The 21,130-nt window shown below is 45.4% G+C and overlaps 1 protein-coding gene across 1 annotated transcript in view; it reads left to right on the top strand.

Annotated features, from left to right (window-relative positions):
• The window catches only part of AMOTL1 (angiomotin like 1), a 157,046-nt gene that overhangs the window by 27,883 nt on the left and 108,033 nt on the right, over nt 1–21,130 (top strand). Inside the window, exons 2-3 of the mRNA XM_088463994.1 lie at nt 7,495–7,545; nt 16,997–17,032. Of these exons, the coding sequence (XP_088320120.1) occupies nt 7,495–7,545; nt 16,997–17,032 (87 nt within the window). The remainder of the gene's footprint in view (nt 1–7,494; nt 7,546–16,996; nt 17,033–21,130) is intronic.

The raw sequence follows: 21,130 nt of genomic DNA, 5'->3' as shown, positions 1-21,130 counted from the left end.
TACTCTACTGGGGACTACTACTTGGGGGGGGTACTACCACTGGGGGCATTCTAAAAGGGGCCTATTACTAGAGGCACTGCACTCGGGGGACCACTACTGGGGGCAATAATAGGAAGGGCCACTACAGGGACCACTGGATAGGGGGGGGTCACTACTGGGAGCCTGCATCAGGGGGACCACTACTGGGGGCACTGCATGGGAGGGGGGGACACTACTGCTGGGGGCACTATATAAAGGGCTTACTGCTAGGGGCACTGCGGGGACCACTACAGGGGGCACTAGATAGGGGGGATCACTACAGGGTGCCTGCATAAGGGGATCACTACTGGGAAAACTGCATGGGGGGAACTACTGCTGGGGGCACTATATAAAAGGGCACTGCATAGGGGGGGACTACTACTGGGGGCACCATATAAAGGGCACTGCATAAGGGGATACCGCTACTGGGCGCACTGCATTGTGGGGACTGCTACTGGGGGCACTGCATAAGGGGGAACACTACGTGGGGCACTGCATTTGGGGGGGCCACTACTGGGGGTACTGAGTAAGGGGAACTATTTGGGGGCTGTATAAGAGGGGCCACTACTGGGGATACTGTATAAGGGGCACTGCTATGGGCCTGCATGAGAGGGACCACAACTGCATACTGGGGGTACTGTATAAGGGGTACTACTGGGGTTAAGAAATAAAGGGGTGTGTCATGTTGACACGCCCCATTTTTAAGTGACCACGCCCATTTTTTCCCGCGCACATGGGGGGGGCTCCCTTTTCAAATTTGCCCTGGGCTCCAAATACCCTAGTTACACCGCTGCCCTCCGCACACTTATCACGGTATTTTCGTAAAAAATACCGTGACAAGTGCCGACACATGCGCCGACCGACCGGCACTAAGCCCCGCCCCCATGATCGCCGAGCCCCATCAAGCCATTATCTTCAGCATGTACCTGAACTATACTAGATGCGAAAGATACGTCTCCAAAAGCAAAAAAACCTCCTAACATGCTTAGGGCCTGATTCAGACCCGCTCGTGAGCGCTCGCAAGCGGGTCGATGTTGGGCCAGTGCGCATGCGCACAACGGACCCGGCTCCGTGATGCGCACGCGCGAGACCCGGATAGCGACGGGCAAGCCGTCACTATGGGTCTTGCTACAAAGGGGCGTGCTGTCGATGGTGAGTGACAGCACACCCTCTTTGGTGGGCGTGCCGGGGGCGTGGCTGGCCAGACGGAGGCGTTCCCATGGGAACGCCTACCATCTGGGGCCGGCCCTACTGACATCACAAGTGATGTCAGTGGGAGTGCTTTCGGCTCTGATAGAGCCAAAAGCACTCCAGGGCTTGCGGCAGACGAGACCCTACCACAAGGGTCTCGTCGCAACCCCGATGGTCGCGATGGTCTTGACCATCGCGACCATCTTTTTGGCCACTCGCTATATCTGTGGGTGGTCACCCACATCAATGTGAGCTGCCAGGAGGCCGCTCCAATAATAGGTAGGACGGCCCTGATTCAGAGCGAGCGCTCTGTCAGAGCGTTCGGCTCTGAATCAGGGCCATAGGTCCTGATTCAGACCCGCTCGCAAGCGCTGAACGCTCGCAAGCAGGACGATGTTGCCCTAGTGCGCATGCGCAAGACCCGAATAGCGACGGCCAAGCCGTCGCTATGGGTCTCGCACCAAAGGGGGCGTGCTGTCGTTGGTGAGTGACAGTACGCCCCCTTTAACTTTTTCCATGACTGTAAATCCATTCTATAATACAGTGATTATTTTGGCATTAAGGGAAAGCAATTTTAGAGAATCGTCCGGCCGTGGAAGTGGATTCAGTTAATCTCATATTGTTTTTTTCTATTCTGAGTATATTTTAATTGGAGCTCCTGCACTATTTGAATAAAGATTCATATTGTTTTATGGAAATGCATTTATATGTTTATTGTAGATTGTACTCTCAGTAACCAGCGTTTTTAAATACAGTACCCGGATTTAGAAGATTGGAAAATGTATCAGATAAGCCTATTTTCCTGTATTACATGTATGCAGTAATTTGGTACCTTATTTATGGGCTAAGAGGCTCTACATACTACACTATGGGATTGAGGGCCTGATTCAGACCCGCTTGTGAGCGCTGAGCGCTCGCAAGCGGGTCGATATTGGCCAATTGTGCATGCGCACAAGGGAGCCGGCTCCGTCGTGCGCATGCACGAGACCCGCATACCACAAGGGTCTCGTCGCAAGCCCGTTGGTCGCGATGGTCTTGAAACTAAACGAAAAATTCTGTTGGTATTTGCCTTCGTTGGTAAATGGGGGCCATAGTTTGTCTGTTTTTTTAGTTTTGTTTGGTAACAACTACATACCTCTCAACATTTGCTGGGAGGGAGTCGGGACCTGCGCGAGCGTGTCCAAAAAGGGGTGTGGCCAGATGACACGCCCCCCGTTTACATAACTAATGGGGCGTGCCCAGCATCTCCGAGATGCTGGGCAGCCCCCGTGCGACCCTCCTACTTTCAATAGATGCTGTGCGCATGCGCACTGCGTCTATTCTACCTCTGCATACACGCTGCTCTGCATAGCAGAGCAGCGTGTATGCTTCCCCCAACTTCCCCCAAAACCGCAGGGACACTGCGGCCCGCGGGCAGGACAGTCCCAGAAAAACGGGACTGTCCCACTAAATGCGGGACAGTTGGGAGGTATGCAACTAGTACAGTACTTACCTTTTCTTCCAAGCCACACTGAGACTGCATAGTATGTGATAAAGTAATGTGATACTATTGCTGGATTTACGTTGTGCAGCCGTTGCCAGGCAACCAGTGAAAAAAGTAGAAGAAATATCTGGAACACTCATCCTTCCTTACTGACGAGGGGGTGGACAATCGCCAACTTAATAGGAAACTGACATCAAAGTACAATTTGAAATATATTATGTAAAATTAAATAGTGTATTATTCAACAATGCAATGTGTTTCATTTTATAATAATTGTTTTATTCTGAAGCTCTCTCTCTTAAAGGGACCTTTAATGATGGGAAAAGCAAAATATGGCAGCACAGTAAAATATTATTATATTATTATAAAATGTGCTTTTTAGTGTGCTATTTGCATTTTTTTTTTCTCCAAAAATACTGTGCTTGACCCTAAGTTATGTCTCATATAACCAGGAGCATGAGAAGGGTGCGGGGGTTACTAATTACCTGGGCCTAAGCTTGTCTAGGGGGAATAGACCAGTTGTTAGTACCTGGATGGGTGCTGTGCAAGACCCCCTCTAAGGGCCCATATCCCCGTGCCTGGCCACGCCCACTTTCTAGTACCAGGCCCCATGAGATGTCTCAGCATCCCTATATATATCTTACTAGCTGATGTACCCGGTCTCTTTCGGGTAGACCTAAGATATATTTTAATCTCCTTCATACTATATTAACTTATATGCTTAGTTTATTTTATGCCTCTGTTGTAAAGGTGTAGCGACTCCAGAGGTGGGGTTGCAGCGCAGTCTAATATTCAAATATGGGAGCCACACCAACTGTCACCCCAAATGCTGCCAAACATAACTGGCAGTTGGTGGGGCTCCCCTATTTGAATATTGGACTGTGGTGCTGCAACCCCACCTCTGAAGCCACCACTCAACCCTTACAATGAGCTTACAGTCCCACAGCACAGCACTTGTCACCCAATCATCTCCGTCGAGAGGTAACATTTGACCACTTTTCACTTAAGGGGTAGAATTTAGAAAAATCCCTGCATGGTGGGTGCTAACGTCATGGCAGGAATATACGCCTCGAATTTCATGTTTCTAGGTCCAGGGAGTTTAGCAAGGCGTTGATCAGTTAGTTCAGTGTTTTTCAACCACTGTGCCGCAGCACACTTAGCGCCGTATTCAGTTAGTTTCGCACCCGCGATACTTTTTCACATGCTGGACTTTTCGTCTACATCGCGTATTTTAGCAGTGGAAACTTATGGTGCGCGTCCCCGTGATTCGCCCTATTCAATTCCATAAGATGCGAAAATGCAACCCGGCGAATGAAAAACAGGCGAAAAGTGCTGAGAGAATTGGGGAAATCAGCCTGACACCCCTTAAAAGATGCACTAACATTGGGGATCAATGTACAGTACATGCCCCCGAATAGCCCTAATAAAGCTATTTGGGGTACTTATGGTGTGTCAATTTCTTCTAATTAGCGTCTTTGCACAAGTGGTGAAGAATAGCATTAAGCAGTTTTTTTTGGTGTAGATAAGTAGTCCTGTCAAATTTGGGGTACTTGAAAAATGGGTGCAAGCATATTTAAAAATTGCTTAAGTTAAGTTATAATGAACGTAAAAAATGCACCTTCATCAAACACCTGCAAACAAAAAACACCTCACCCATACTTGCAGACCCTCCCAAAAGTCTATTTTGCTACTTTTTAAGTTTATTCACCCATTTTTCACTTTTTCGCCCCATTTTCAAAGTGCTTTTTTGGGTTGTTCCTCACTTTTTTTAGGTGTTTTATGCAGTTATCCTTTGGGGGGCTGTCCCAAGGGTGGTGAGTGGTTTCCCCACCTTTGCACCCCTGAATACCGATTTTGCACGTCTTTTCTCCACCTATTCAGAGGCAAATATTTTTCGCCTATTACATTGCATTGTGTTTTCGCGTACGCGAAAAGTGTTTGCAATTGAATACGGATATAAGTTTCCGCCTGGTGAAAAGTTGCAATCGGCGATACTTTTTCGTGGATCTCGGCTTTTCGCTTCGAATTAAATACCTGAGGAGGCCAATGTAGTGTGTTTTATTCCTGAGGAGGCCAATGTAGTGTTTTATTCCGGAAGAGACCAAAGTAGTGTGTTTTATTCCTGTGGAGGCCAGTGTAGTGTGTTATATTCCTGAGGAGGCCAATGTAGTGTGTTTTAGTCCTGTGTAGGCCAATGTGGTGTGTTTTATTCCTGAGGAGACCAATGTAGTGTGTTTTATTCCTGTGGAGGCCAATGTAGTGTGTTTTATTCCTGTGGAGGCCAATGTAGTGTGTTGTATTAATGTGGAGGCCAATGTAGTGTATTTTATTCCTGTGGAGGCCAACGTAGTGTGTTTTATTCCTGTGGAGGCCAATGTAGTGTGTTTTATTCCTGAGGAGGCCAATGTAGTGTGTTTTATTCCTGTGGAGGCCAATGTAGTGTGTTTTATTCCTGTGGAGGCCATCGTAGTGTGTTTTATTCCTGAGGAGGCCAATGTAGTGTGTTTTATTCCTGTGGAGGCCAATGTAGTGTGTTTTATTCCTGTGGAGGCCAATGTGGTGTGTTTTATTCCTGTGGAGACCAATGTCATGCGTTTTATTCCTGTGGAGGCCAATGTAGTGTGTTGTATTCCTGTGGAGGACAATGTAGTGTGTTTTATTCCTGTGAAGGCCAATGTAGTGTGTTTCATTCCTGTGGAGGCCAATGTAGTATGTTTCATTCCTGTGGAGGCCATCGTAGTGTGTTTTATTCCTGTGGAGGACAATGTAGTGTGTTTTATTCCTGTGGAGGACAATGTCATGCATTCTATTCCTGTGGAGGACAATGTAGTGTGTTTTATTCCTGTGAAGGCCAATGTAGTGTGTTTTATTCCTGTGGAGGACAATTTAGTGTGTTTTATTCCTGTGGAGGACAATGTAGTGTGTTTTATTCCTGTGGAGGACAATGTAGTGTGTTTTATTCCTGTGGAGGCCAATGTGTATGCATTATTTTTATGTGGGAGCCAATGGGTATGTTTTTTCATTGGTTACGCACGCTGCATCGCTGGATGGCGTGCCTTGGCAATTTTAAAATCTTGTGTAGTGTGCCTCAAGGTAAAAAAAGATTAATCACTGAGTTATTTAATCAGGACATGGCACAGGGGTAGGAAACATTTTAGCTCTTTTCATCCCCTTAGGAGTCGAATTCCGAAAAATCCCTTCTTAGTGGGCATCTACGTCATGGATGGCATATACTTCCCGGATTACATGTTTCTAGGTCCAGGGGTTTGGGTTGCAGTGGCGAATGTGACCAGTCCACGAAGAGAGCAGAATTAATACTCAACCAGTTTTATTATGCGTCATACAAAGTGTATTGTGTATCCTAATTCCAGCATATACAGGAACAGTGATCACAATAAGCCATTAAATGCGGTAGTAGGGCCATCCTGCCTGAGCTAGATGTTTTTATTTTAGATGTGGGCACCATTCCAGACTATTGGCGCAAGTCCGGGAGCCTGGAGGAGCAGCATAAGAACCTAGCACTGCCCTGGACATATATGTACAAATTGGGCTGTATAGCAGTGCATCCCTAATAGTGCGTGTTTTCCAGATCTACTAGTTGGTGCACAGGTTATTTATTACTGTCTGATACATGTTAAAAGATCCACAGGTGGTGCTAATTATTTCATTTGTGATACTGAGAAGAACATGCAACACTAGCATAATATTACTATTTCTAATGTGGTCATGTGTGTGTTGGGGAGGGGGGTTTCCAGGCAGACGGAAACCCCCCCTGCATTTGCCTATGGGTCGGGCATTGATGTGTTAGTCAGTCAGGACATTTTATACAATATTTTTAATAATTTGTGCCTTAGACAAACTTTGTGTACATTGGACCATCAAAAATCAAAGGTTTCATTATCTCAGTCAAGCCAAAAAAAATCTGTATTTCGGAATATTCCGTATTTCGGAATATTCCGTATTTCGGAATATTTGGATATGGGAGACTCAACCTGTATCACTGAAAACTGACATTCCTATGGCCTGTTCCATTATAACAAGCTCTGTAAATTGTAGCTTTTTGGAGCTTGTTTCTGATGGCCAACGTCATATTCTGATGGAAATCGCTATCGCTGTGTGAACCGTGTTATCCTTCATCGCTACAATCAGCGACAAAGGAATAAATGTTAGCCTGTGCCGGGACAGCTGCTTATTGGATTAGCTATCTTGGCATCCATTATCCTTGAATAGCAGTGATAAGAGATGTTAGGTTATTCAATATGCATTAGGAGCAGAAGCCATCATCAGCTGCTAGTCAGGCACACAAAGACACAATCCTAATAACTAAAAAGGCACAAAGCAGAAAAGAAGACACAACGCCCACACACATACACAAAATCAGAGTTTACTCAGTGGCTTGCGTTTTCAGGTTCTTTAATTTAATTGTGAGATATGTTGCTAGTTATTTGTTGGGCTGCTGTCAGCCCTACCAGAGCCGTAACTAGACTTTTTGGTGCCCTATGCCAGAAAGACATATGGCGTCCCCTCATTTTTCAAAGGGACATAATGCACCCAAAAAAGGGCCAGGGAAGAGATAGGAGAGGCCAGGAGATGCTGGGGATGAAATAAGAGGAAGCTACAGGCAAGAATGATAATAAACAGAAATTTGACAGGCCCAAACAGCGCCCCCTGACCTGTGGTGCCCTGTGCCATGGCACCAGCCACACTACCCCAGCTACGGCCCTGGCCCCTACTCTGTCTGAGACACATTCATTAATAAGGGAATTTGATAATTTATGCTCCTTTTTCTCTTTATATTACAGGAAGTAGCAATTCAAACATCATGGCACCAGAGTTTTGGACAGAGCAGCCAGGTAAGTCACAAGTTCCGACTCCAGAGAAAAATTCTAAATTCTGCACAGAAATAGTGATAATATACCTGTCCCTTAAATAGACAAATGGTTCTCAAATTATTCCATAAATATCTTATCTAGATTTGTTGGTGAGATATTTATTTAGGGATATGGTGCTACCAAACTCATTAAACATAGTTTCAAAAAAGCAAGAAGAAGAAGGATGAGTTATCCCGGTGCACTCTAGGATATATATCACAGTAGTAGTGTTACAGTTATTTGTTATCCTATATAATTGAAATCTAACCTTTATTTTTAATATAATAAAAAACATTGAAAATGTTGGGAATATTTGCTGGCGAAATATAAAAAGTAAAGATATTAGAAAGTGAAAAAAAAGTTAATGAAAAGTGAATTTAAAAAGTTATTAAGTAGTTATATTCTTTTTTGCCATGTGTGTGTTTTTATTTTATTATATTCTCTTATAAATGCCTTTTATAGGTCATATATGTTCAAACGAAAAAAGCCTATGGTGTATTGGTTGCCATATACTAGTATTTAGTTAGAATCTATTAATTGTTGCAAAGCAGTTTGTTTCAAACGGTGATAATAGTATCAGTGGTTAAAGGTAGTATTGATACGTAATATTGATGTAATCTAATAAACCATTCGTTACCATACACTTGTACTGTATTTAGTTAGATAAATCTGTTGCTTGTTACAAAACAGTTTGTTTCAGACAGTGATAATAGTATCAGTTTTTAGAGGTGATATTGACACTTAATATAGATGTAATCTAGTAAGCAACAAATTAAATCAGTGTGTTGCCCATATTAACATAATCATCCAATGGTGTCTCTCTGGTGGAAGAGCAATAAACACACTAACCTATATATATCTGATTAAAATGCTGGTTTAGTGCCTGATAAATATAGTGCTGGTTCAAACAAATCAGCTGAATGTCTGGTTGGAAGTGTGTGTGTTGTATTTCTTATAGGGAATTATGTTTTATGTAGTCACATTGATATTGGGGCTTATTGCTGCCCGATAAATATAAACAGTATTAAATAAAATCCCTATTAATGAAGCATTGCGGCTTTCACATATGTATACACGATAACTGCAGGAGGTATTGTCTGTCAATGTATATTGATGATATTAAATCTGTGTATTACCCAGATCTCCCTCCTCCTGAATAAAGTCTCACTCTATGTTGATACTATTCAGTGGTAGACAGAGCCGTAACCAGACTTTTTGGTGCCCTGTGCCGACAAGAGCATTGGCGTCCCCCTCATTTTTCAAAGGGACATAATGCACCCATAAAAGGGGAATGGCCTCATGGGGAAGGGCCAGGGAAGAGATAGGGGAGGCCAGGAGATGCTGGGGATGAAATAAGAGGAAGCTACAAGTGAGAATGATAATAGACAGAAAGTTGACAGGCCCAAACAGCGCCCCCTAACCTGTGGTGCCCTGTGCGATGGCACCGGACGCATTACCCTAGCTACGGCCCTGGTGGTAGATAGGCTCCAAAAATGAATGACTCGTGTCACGGGTATATTTTACCGAGTGGTTAAGGGTGATCCTGTGTGCTTCCAAACAGGACACGCTGTATGCTTCCAGCAAGACACGCTGTCTAGTGATACAATGCTGATGTGAATCGTCTATTAGATTGCCGTTGGGGTCTTGCGGCTCTGTTAAATATTCAGGCACCTTATAATATTACATTAATTCTGTGTGTTACCCATGTGGTAACATAATCATACAAATTGTATCTGTCTATTAGATGAGCAATAGTCACGCATCTCTATTTGATTAAGATGCTGACTTGGTATCTAATGAAAATAGTGCTGATTTAAACAAATCAGCTATGTGTCTGACTGGACATGCGTATATTTAATTTCTTATAGGTATCTGTCTTTTATATAGTCACATTTGTTTAGGGGCTCATTGCTGCCCAATAAATGTAGACTGTAGACAGTGTTTAAATGGTATCCCTGTTGTGCGTTGCGGCTTTTCTCATATATATACAAACGGTTTATGTATAGAGTATTATCTGCCAATTTATATTAATAATATTAAATCTATGCATTAACCAAATCTCCCTTTGCCTGAGATTGGTCTCACTCAATACTAGTACTATGCAGTGATAGACAAGCTCCTACAGTAAGTAGCCCGTGTCACGGGTATGTTTGGCCGAGTAATTAGGAGTAATCCTGTCAGCTTCCAGCAAGACACACTGTCCGGTGATACAGCGCTGGTTTAAGTGTTCTATTGAATTGCTGCTGATGTATTGCGGTTCTGTTAAATATTCAGGCACTATACAACTTTACGACATATTAGGCATTTTCATTTGTTTTCACACACACATGGCAACTTTAGTCCCAATGCGCATTTCGCCCTATGGCTTCATCAAGCTAAGCCGATTGTTGCATCAGATCCGGTTTAAATACCCTTGTCTGCGTCAGACAAAGGGGTGTGTCTGGATTCATTGTTTCCATTGGTATGTGTATTTATTTCAATAAAGATGGAGATAATTGACATAAAGGGATATCAAAAAATTTTCTCAAGTGTCTAATATTTTATTAATTCTTACAAAGAATCCAGTAATTATCTTTTGTTGTTATAAATGATCAGAAATTTGTATCCTAATCAAAGCTCTATTATTGCACTGTATCCTATTAAATGATGATTGTCACGGCCAGGGTATTTCAGCATGGCGCTAGGCGGGTGTTACCTGTGAGGTCGTTGTGGCGCGGGCTGTCTGGTGGCGGAGCAGGTGTCTGGCGGGGGGATTTGGCTGCGCGCATTGTTGTGCGGCCCTGTTGTCACTCTGCGCTGGTGAGGCCTGGCGGCGTCTCCGTTCCGTTTGGCATGGGCGCCGCCATCTTGCCTTCTGGCCATGTGATGCGGCTGGCCAATCCTGGTGAGTCACATGTTCCCTCCGGCCAGTAACAGCACGGCATGGGGTATTTAGGAAGGGTCAGTGCCTTCCTTCTTTGCCAGTGCAACGTGTATCTCAGCCTAGCTGAGAGGGAGTTCTCTGTGCTTTCCTGTTCCTGTGAATTCGCTGTCTGCCAGTCTGCCTGTCAGCTCCTAGCTCCCACTGGAATACCCCGCTTCCTCCATCACCCTTGCCCATACCTGAGTGCCTGAGCTTGCTGACATCCTGCGCTTCAGTTCACTACCTGCAAACCTGGCTTGATTATTTTCAGTTCACTACCTGCAAACCTGGCTTGATTATTTTCAGTTTCACTACCTGCACACCTGGACAGCTCTAATTGTTTTTACTTGGACATTAACCCTTTTGCTCCCACCACAGAACTCTTGTGCACATTTATATATTCCTGGACTTTTATTTACTGCCACATTATATGTCTACTCAAGCACTTATTAAAAATCCTAGTTTTATTTTCAAATCTGCTTCTGTGATCACTCCTGCTACCACCCCGGGTCCACAAATAACCCAGAACATAACAGTTTGCACTGGCCCCATGGAGCCGGCCACGGATCAAGAGTCAGGAGTGGATTTGTTCCAGTGCATTTCTGGTCATTTAGAAAATCTGGAAAACATGCAGCATCAGATGGCTCAATTTCTGCAAGAGATGTCCAAGCGACAGGATAGTTTGCAAACTTCCTTTTCTACTCCTGAAGTACCAGCATCTACATCCGCATCAGCATCTGGGAATACAGGAGGTAGATCATCTCCACGCTTACATCTTCCTTTACCAAGTAAATTTGACGGCAATCCTAAACTCTGCCGAGGATTCCTAAATCAGTGTGACATACATTTTACCCTGCAGCCTGACAACTTTCTAACTGCAAGAACTAAAGTGGCTTATATAGTCTCTCTGTTATCCGGCCAGGCCTTGGAATGGGCTTCCCCACTCTGGGAGCGCTCAGATCCGCTGCTGGATAATTACGCAGGCTTTGTGTCATCCTTCAGGAGGATTTTCGATGAACCTGGGCGTACTGTATCAGCATCATCAAACATCATGACACTGAGACAAGGGGTCCGTCCTGTCAGTCAATATGCCGTGCAATTTCAAATTTTAGCATCAAAGCTCAAATGGAATGAGGAAGCCCTCACCTCGGCCTTCTGGCATGGGTTGTCAGACCGACTAAAGGATGATCTAGTCACTCAAGAGCTTCCTACTAATCTGAACGACATGATTTAGTTGTGTATCAAAGTTGACCTACGCTTCAGGGAACGTCAGGCTGAAAAAAACAGAACTGACCGGCAAAGGTCATTTACCCCTCCATTTCTACCCGACCCATTCCTTCTCCTACTGAAGAGGAGCCTATGCAGGTGAATCATACACACCTCTCCAAAGAAGAACGTCAGAGAAGAATGCAAATGAACCTCTGTCTGTACTTCGGAGAGTCCGGTCACCTGCTGATCTCCTGCCCCCGTAAACCGGGAAATGCCAAATCCTAACTGACCCTGGAGACATCAAGTTAGGAGTTATGAACCCGTCTCCAAAAATTTAAGATTTCACAATTACCCTAGCCTTTGATCTTAAACCCAAACCTGTCTTTGCTACTGCTCTACTTGGCTCGGGAGCAGCCGGAAATTTCATAACTTCTAGTTTCATAGATAAATTTCAGATTCCCTGTTTGTCTCTCAACCATGCCATCTCTCTGACCTCTATAGACGGACGCCCTCTAACTAACAGGATAGTCACCAAAGAGACTCAACCAGTATTGGTCCGAATTGGAGCACTTCATTCTGAGTCCTTAAAATTCCTGGTGATATCAGAGGCCTCTCAAGAAGTGGTTCTTGGTCTACCCTGGTTACGTCAACATAATCCCAGGATTGATTGGAGTTCTATGCAGATTCTGTCATGGGGTATGGACTGTCAGAAATCCTGTCTTCCAAAAATTCGACCTGTGAGAAAGACAGTACCATTAGTTTCTTCTGCCATTCCCAAGGAATATCAGATGTTCGCCGACGTGTTCTCTGAGCAACAAGCAAATATCTTACCCCCTCATAGGGAATGGGACTGTCCAATTGAATTGATACCTGATAAAATACCACCTCGTGGTCGTACCTATCCACTGTCCTTGCCTGAGACTCAAGCCATGACCGAGTACATCCGGGACAACCTGGCAAAGGGGTTCATTCGCCCCTCTACTTCACCTGCCGGAGCTAGGTTTTTCTTCGTTGGCAAGAAGGATGGTGGTCTAAGACCATGTATCGATTATCGAGGCCTTAATGACATTACTGTAAATAATCGATACCCTCTTCCCCTGATTACTGAGATGTTTGATAGGGTCAAGGGCTCTGTCATTTTTTCTAAATTAGATCTGAGAGGGGCTTACAACCTCATTCGTATCCAAGCTGGCGATGAATGGAAGACCGCTTTTAATACCAGAGATGGACATTTCGAGTATTTAGTAATGCCTTTTGGATTGTGTAACGCCCCTGCTGTCTTTCAAAGTTTCGTTAATGAGATTTTCCGGGATCTGTTATATGTTTCGGTTGTTGTCTATCTGGATGACATACTGATTTTTTCACCCTCTGTGGCTAAACATCAAGAACATGTTAAAGAAGTTATGACCCGTTTGAGAGAAAACCACCTTTACTGCAAACTGGAGAAGTGCGTCTTTGGAGTGCCCAGTGTACCTTTTCTCGGCTATGTAATATCTGGTAATATCTGGCTCCAGTTTAGAAATGGACCCCAAGAAGGTACAAGCAATTCTGGATTGGACCCGACCTCAGACACTGAAGGCCATCCAGAGATTGTTGGGCTTCGCCAATTATTATAGACGCTTCATTAAGGGATTTTCTACACTGCTGGCTCCAATTACAGCCTTGACCCGCAAAGGTGCTAATCCTGCCCAATGGTCACCTGAGGCAGAGTCTGCCTTTCATCTTCTAAAACAGGCCTTTATCTCAGCACCAGTTCTTTGACAACCAGATCTGGACAGGCCTTTTTTGTTGGAAGTGGACGCATCATCTGAAGCTGTGGGAGGAGTCTTGTCTCAACGTTATGAGGACAACCGTGTGGGTTCTTTTCTAAAAAATTCTCACCTGCCGAAAGGAACTACGCCATAGGTGAGCAAGAACTACTAGCTGTAAAGTTGGCTTTGAAGGAATGGAGATATTTGCTAGAAGGCGCCAAGTTTCCATTTACTGTATTTACGGACCATAGAAATCTCCTATTTCTCAAAAACCTCCAATGTGTGAGTCCTCGTTTGGCCCGCTGGGCAATATTCTTTGCCAGATTTCAGTTCACCCTGACCTTCCGGTCTGGAGCACTTAATCAGAAGGCTGATGCCCTATCGAGATCTCTCCTCTGTGATGATCAATCTGAAAATCAAAGCAATATCCCTGTCTTGGAATCAAGAGTTTTCGCCGCATTACAAGTTCAGCCTCCTACGGGAAAATCATTTGTGGCCCCGGAATTAAGGAAGCAGCTTCTCACTTGGGCACATTCCTCTCGCTTCGCAGGGCACTCAGGCACTCGGAAGACCTTGGAGTTCCTGAAAAGACACTATTGGTGGCCTTCTATGAAGGCAGATATAATGGAGTTCATCTCTTCCTGCTCCTCCTGTGCCCAGCATAAATCATCACGACAAGCTCCAGCTGGGGAATTGCTTCCATTATCTACTCCATCACGTCCATGGACGCATCTCTCCATGGATTTTGTCACAGACCTGCCAGTCTCTCAAGGTTTCAACACTATCTGGGTTGTAATAGACCGATTTTCTAAGATGGTCCACTATATACCGTTGAAGAAGTTACCTTCTGCCCCTGACCTGGCACAGTTGTTTGTCCAACACATATTTCGTCTACATGGCCTTCCTGCTGAAATTGTCTCTGACCGTGGTGTGCAGTTTACTGCAAAATTCTGGAGGGCTTTGTGTTCTGTTCTTCAAGTGAAGTTAAACTTTTCCACGGCCTACCATCCGCAAAGCAACGGCTCCACCGAGAGAGTTAATCAAGATCTAGAGACTTTCTTAAGAATTTTTATGTCATCTTCCCAGGACAATTGGGCTGCCTTGCTGCCGTGGGCTGAGTTTGCACATAATGCTTCCTACCACTCGTCAACTAACCAAACGCCATTTCAGGCTGTATATGGCCTTCATCCACGTGTTCCCGAATTTCGAAGCCTGCCTGTTTTCGATGTTCTGGCCGTGGAGGACACGGTGCGGAATTTTGCTGCCATCTGGACTCAAGTACGGTCTGATTTGTTGAAGGCATCCTCTCGCTATAAGACCCAGGCCGATAGAAAGCGTAGAATAGTTCCACGCATTCAAGTAGGAAACCAGGTCTGGTTGTCTACTCGGAACCTTCGTCTAAGAGTTCCGTCTATGAAATTCGCACCCCGCTTCATCGGTCCCTTCACCATAACAGAAGTCATTAATCCAGTGGCCTACCGTTTACAGTTACCCCATACCTAAAAATTCCCAATTCCTTCCATGTTTCCTTATTAAAGCCCCTAGTCCTGAATAAGTTCCATAATGCTCTACCTGCTTCTCCTCGAGTCCAGACGGAGAGAGGAGTTGAGTTTGAAGTCGCCCAGATCTTGGACTCTCGTCTGCGCAGAGGTCATCTTCAGTATTTGTTGGACTGGAAAGGTTACGGTCCAGAGGAACGTTGCTGGACCGATGCTCGTGATGTCCACGCTCCCACGCTCATCAGGAGATTCCATTCTGCCCATCCGGAGAAGCCTGGTGAGTATCCTGAGGCCACCCCAAAAGGGGTGTTACCTGTGAGGTCGTTGTGGCGCGGGCTGTCTGGTGGCGGAGAAGGTGTCTGGCGGGGGGATTTGGCTGCGCGCGTTGTTGTGCGGCCCTGTTGTCACTCTGCGCTGGTGAGGCCTGGCGGCGTCTCCGTTCCATTTGGCATGGGCGCCGCCATCTTGCCTTCTGGCCATGTGATGCGGCTGGCCAATCCTGGTGAGTCACATGTTCCCTCCGGCCAGTAACAGCACGGCATGGGGTATTTAGGAAGGGTCAGTGCCTTCCTTCTTTGCCAGTGCAACGTATATCTCAGCCTAGCTGAGAGGGAGTTCTCTGTGCTTTCCTGTTCCTGTGAATTCGCTGTCTGCCAGTCTGCCTGTCAGCTCCTAGCTCCCACTGGACTACCCCACTTCCTCCATCACCCTTGCCCATACCTGAGTGCCTGAGCCTGCTGACATCCTGCGCTTCAGTTCACTACCTGCAAACCTGGCTTGATTATTTTCAGTTCACTACCTGCAAACCTGGCTTGATTATTTTCAGTTTCACTACCTGCACACCTGGACAGCTCTAATTGTTTTTACTTGGACATTAACCCTTTTGCTCCCACCACAGAACTCTTGTGCACATTTATATATTCCTGGACTTTTATTTACTGCCACATTATATGTCTACTCAAGCACTTATTAAAAATCCTAGTTTTATTTTCAAATCTGCTTCTGTGATCGCTCCTGCTACCACCCCGGGTCCACAAATAACCCAGAACAGAACAATGATTAATTGTTTATTTATTAGACTGTGGAATTATTTATGATAATTGTTGGTATATAAAGTCTGAAATATATAATTGTCAGAGGTATATTATTATAATGATAGATATCAAATTAAACGATGACTCATTTTTTTATTAGTTAAGCTATAGAATTATTTTTATTGATGTTATAACTAGTGTTGTTATAGTGTTATTGTATATAGGTATAGTTATGATAGTATATGAAATATTCATATTTAATATTTATTTAGTGGGATCTATATTAATAGTACATTACTTGTTCTAATTGTGATTTATTGTGATAAATTCTTCTACCCATATATACTAATTGGTGTGTAAAAATAAAAATAAATGAATAGTGAAATATTGGTGATATATTATTCTATAAACATCAAAAATATTCTATATGTTATGTCCTATATATTTCAGCAATGGATAATAAATTAGAGTGTATCTAGTGTGTAGCTAAATAAGAAAAAGAAGATGAGATATATTAGTATCAATAGTGTCTTGTGAAATATGTCAAATAATAATCATGGATCTGTGCAAAAGTACTAATATGAATCTATACATTATTATGTGAATGTGTTAAGAGGATCATCTCAGATCCATGGTGATATAGTAATAATTATTAACTAATAACTAATATTAACTAAAAAGTAAAAAAAAAGAAAAAAATAATAGTGTCCAAAAAATTGATAAAAGGTGATTAAATAAAGTGAGTGAAGTGTTATCCTAATAGTCAACTATTATCCTAACCTGTCAATATGTCACTGTGTGAGATGATTGTAGATTATCCCATTTCTCCTAAACGTCTATATAAATATCAAAAATAATTATTAAGGAGCAAATGCAAAGAAAGATTTATTCACTACTATGCCTGTTGTTTGGATCTATCAATTAATTGCATGGTGTGGTTGATACGTTAAAAATTAAGGTGGATTTTGCTTAATTCATTCGTAATAGTTAAAAAATTTAAATTTTAATGTAAATGTATTTCTTGTCTCCACATATTAGATGTTGATGGTGAATTCAAGGATAAATATTTTGAAGGTAAGTAATAGTGAATCTATATTTTTAAAAGTTATTTACATTTTTAACTAGTTCATAATAACAGGAGATATGGTAAGAACTTACCTTTGTTATCTCCGTTTCTACGAAGTCCTTAGGGTCCACAGGGATACCTTGGGGTATAGGTCTTGGCTCCACAGCCATGGGCACCACAGAGTTAAAGATGTCCTTCCAGGATGCACTGGGCCCCCTCCTATACCCCGCCCCCAGGCCAAGGCACCTCAGTTTTAGTATCAAGCCATAGGCCGGGAGAGAGGAAAAAGGAAGAAGAAAGTCTGGAACACACAAGATTCACATTCTCATAGAAAAGGGAGACAGAAACTGGTGACCAGAACACCCCCCTACAGAAGCACAGGGCGTCAGGGCGGGCGCCCTGTGGACCATAAGGACTTCGTAGAAACGGAGATAACAAAGGTAAGTTCTTACCATATCTCCTGTTTTCTACCTCAGGGCCTTAGGGATTCACAGGGATACCTTGGAGATGTCCCAAAGCAGTATCTTTCAAGGGAGGGGACGCTCCTGTGCTGAGAGGAGAATCCGCCGCCCGAAGGAAGCATCCTGAGAAGCAAATGTGGCAAAGGCGTAATGCTTGACGAAAGTATGGACAGAGGACCACGTGGCCGCCTTACAAAGCTGAAGAGCTGAGGCGCCACGTCGAGCTGCCCACGAAGGTCCCACAGATCTTGTAGAATGAGCTTTCACAGAGGGTGGCACTGGGAGTCCCTCGTGAGTGTATGCCTCAGAGATCGCCATGCAGATCCAGCGTGCCAAAGTCTGTTTATTGGCAGGCCAACCCCTCCTATGAAATCCATATAGGACGAACAAAGAGTCCGATTTTCTCAAAGAACTGGTACGGTCCATGTAAATCCGCAGAGCCCGTACCACATCCAAAGAAGCCTCACCAGCTGAGAGATCAGATGACTTAAAGGCTGGGACCACAATTTCCTCGTTAATGTGGAAACTAGACACTACTTTAGGAAGGAATTCGGGACGGGTACGAAGTACCGCCCTGTCCGAATGAAAAATTTGAAATGGGGGACGACACGAAAGAGCCCCCAAATCCGACACCCTTCTGGCTGAAGCAATAGCCAGAAGGAACACTGTTTTTGCCGTAAGCCATTTCAGATCCACAGAACCCAGAGGTTCAAATGGAGGATCCTGTAGCGCCTTCAGGACCACAGCCAGATCCCATGGAGCTACCGGATGGACATAGGGAGGCTGGATGCGAAGGACACCCTGCATAAAGGTACGGATATCAGGCCGCGTGGCAATCCTTAGTTGAAACAAAACCGACAGGGCAGAAACATGCACCTTCAGTGAAGCAAGGCGTAGACCTAAATCCAAGCCTGCCTGAAGGAAAGCCAACACTCTCGATATTCTAAACTCGTGAGGATCGTACGCTTTAGGGCGACACCACTCAAAATAGGTATGCCACACCCTGTGGTAAATTCTAGCTGAAGCCGGCTTACGAGCATGTAACATGGTATTTACCACCGCTCTAGAGAAACCCTTGGACCTCAAGAGGGAAGCCTCAAGAGCCACGCTGTCAAAGATAGCCGACTCAGGTCCGGGTAGAGACAAGGACCCTGAGACAATAGGTCCGGCCTCTGAGGTAACAGCCAAGGAGTGTCGATGGATAGACACTGGAGATCCGAGTACCAACTCCTTCTGGGCCACGCCGGGGCCACCAGCAGGATCTTGCCTCCTTCCTGCCTGAACTTTCGAATTACTCGAAGCAGCAGGGAGAATGGAGGAAACAGGTACGCGAATTGGAAGTTCCACCGTGCCGACAGAGCGTCCACCAGGAGAGCTCCCATGTCTCTTGTTCGGGATCCGTACGCCCACAGCTTGCGGTTGTGTCTGGAGGCCATGAGGTCTATTTCGGGAAGACCCCACTTGTCCACCAGGAGTTGGAACACCTCCTGGTGAAGAGACCATTCCCCCGGGTGTACATCGTGGCGGCTGAGGAAGTCCGCCTCCCAATTCAGCACACCCGGAATGAAGATGGCTGAAATGGCTGGCAGATTGCCTTCTGCCCAAGTCAGAATGCGGGACACCTCCTTTAGAGCCGCTTGGCTTCAAGTTCCTCCCTGACGATTTAGGTAAGCCACCGTGGTGGCGTTGTCTGACTGAACCTGCACAGGTTTCCCTAGCAGGAACGGTCTTGCATGTTGCAGCGCCCTGAACACTGCTCGAAATTCCAATATATTGATTGGCAGGTTCGATTCCTCCGACGTCCACCGGCCCTGGAAGACATGTGGGCCTGTCACAGCGCCCCAGCCCCGAAGGCAAGCATCCGTTGTTAGAAGGACCCAATCAGAAATCCAAAACGGACGTCCCCTGCTGAGATTAGACTTTTGTAACCACCACGTCAAAGACAGGCACACTTCCGGAGTGAGCCTGATCATCTGCGTCTTTATTCGACGGGGATTTCTGTCCCATCTGGACAGGATCAACATTTGTAGAGTCCTGGAGTGGAACTGGGCATACTCCACCATGTCGAACGTTGACACCATGGATCCCAGTAACTTCATCGCCGAGAGAAGAGACACTCGGTGACTGCTTAGAACATTGCGTATCTTGGACTGCAACAGGGCTATCTTTTCCTCCGTCAAAAAGATCCTCTGTTGCTGAGAGTCCAACAATGCCCCGAGATGGACCATTCTCTGAGAAGGAATTAGAGAGGACTTCTTCCAGTTCACTATCCAGCCGTGAGCCTGCAATACCGATATTGTCAGTTGTAGATGGCTGCAAAGGACTTGTGACGACCCTGCCAACAACAGAAGGTCGTCCAAGTAAGGTAACAGGCGAACTCCCTTCAACCGCAGGTGTGCCGCCATGGTCGCCATTACTTTTGTGAACACCTGAGGAGCCGTGGAAAGGCCAAACGGTAGGGCCTGAAAATGGTAATGGAGGTCCAACACTGTAAATCTGAGGTAGCGCTGATGAACCCTGGCAATGGGGATATGCAGGTAAGCATCCTGAATATCCAGGGACACCATAAAATCCCCAGGCTGCATAGCTAAAACAATAGAACGCAGAGTCTCCATCCGGAACCGAGGGACCCTTAAAAACTTGTTCAGGGACTTGAGGTTGAGTATAGGTCGGTATGATCCATTTGGTTTTTGAACCAGAAAAAGGTTGGAGTAATATCCGGTCCCTCTCAGGGATAACGGAACAGGTTCTATTACTCCCATTTGAAGCATAGAACGCACCGACTCTTGGATCGCTAGAGCCTTCGTTGGATCTGAAGGACTGATGAGGAGGCCTTCTGCGAAAGGAGAGGGCATATCCTTGAGATACCACCTCCCGTACCCAAGTGTCTGTGGTGGTTTTGAACCAACACTGGGCGTATTGCAGAAATCGGCCTCCCACCCTGGGATCCCCCAAGGGGAGGCCCAACCCGTCAGGCTGAGGGTTTGTTGTCCGGCTTGGCAGCTGGACGTCTGGTACTCCAAGCTTGCTTCTTGGTCTTAGTGGTCTTTTTGGGACCTGAAGGTCTCGGAAAGGACTGAACCCTAGGTTTTCCCAGAGGGCGATAGGGCCGAAAGGACGGATTTTTAGACCCAGACGGAGTCGGGGCTGAGGGTAGACACGCAGATTTGGCAGCCGCCAACGTGTCTACTATTTTGTCCAAGGCTGGTCCAAACAGGACCTGTCCATTGTAGGGTAGGCATTCCAAGCCTTTCTTGGATTCAGCGTCCGCCCTCCACGAACGTAACCACAAGGAGCGTCGAGCGGCCACAGCCGCCACACAAATCCTAGAAGTAAGCAGGCTCAAATCCAAAGCTGCTTCGTTAATGTACGTAGTGGAATCCCGAAGGTTACCCACTAACATAACCTGTTCGCTGGTACCCTCAGAAGCGAATGATGTCTCCAAAGCGTCCACCCACCTTTCCATAGCCTGGGCCACCCAGCAGACAGCCATAGCTGGTCTAGATGCTCCTCCAGCAAGGGAATAGATGTACTTAAGACACACCTCCACCTTACGGTCTGTAGTATCCGTCAGAGAAGACATAGACGGCATAGGCAAAGTTGCGCTCTTTACTAAGCGCGTAACGTGAGAATCCACCTGAGGAG

Source organism: Taudactylus pleione, unplaced genomic scaffold (assembly GCF_031769625.1).
Source record: "Taudactylus pleione unplaced genomic scaffold, aTauple2 ptg001547l, whole genome shotgun sequence".
Taxonomy (NCBI): domain Eukaryota; kingdom Metazoa; phylum Chordata; class Amphibia; order Anura; family Myobatrachidae; genus Taudactylus; species Taudactylus pleione.
Note: the sequence above shows the minus strand (reverse complement) of the source record. Positions and strands in the feature narration are given on the sequence as shown.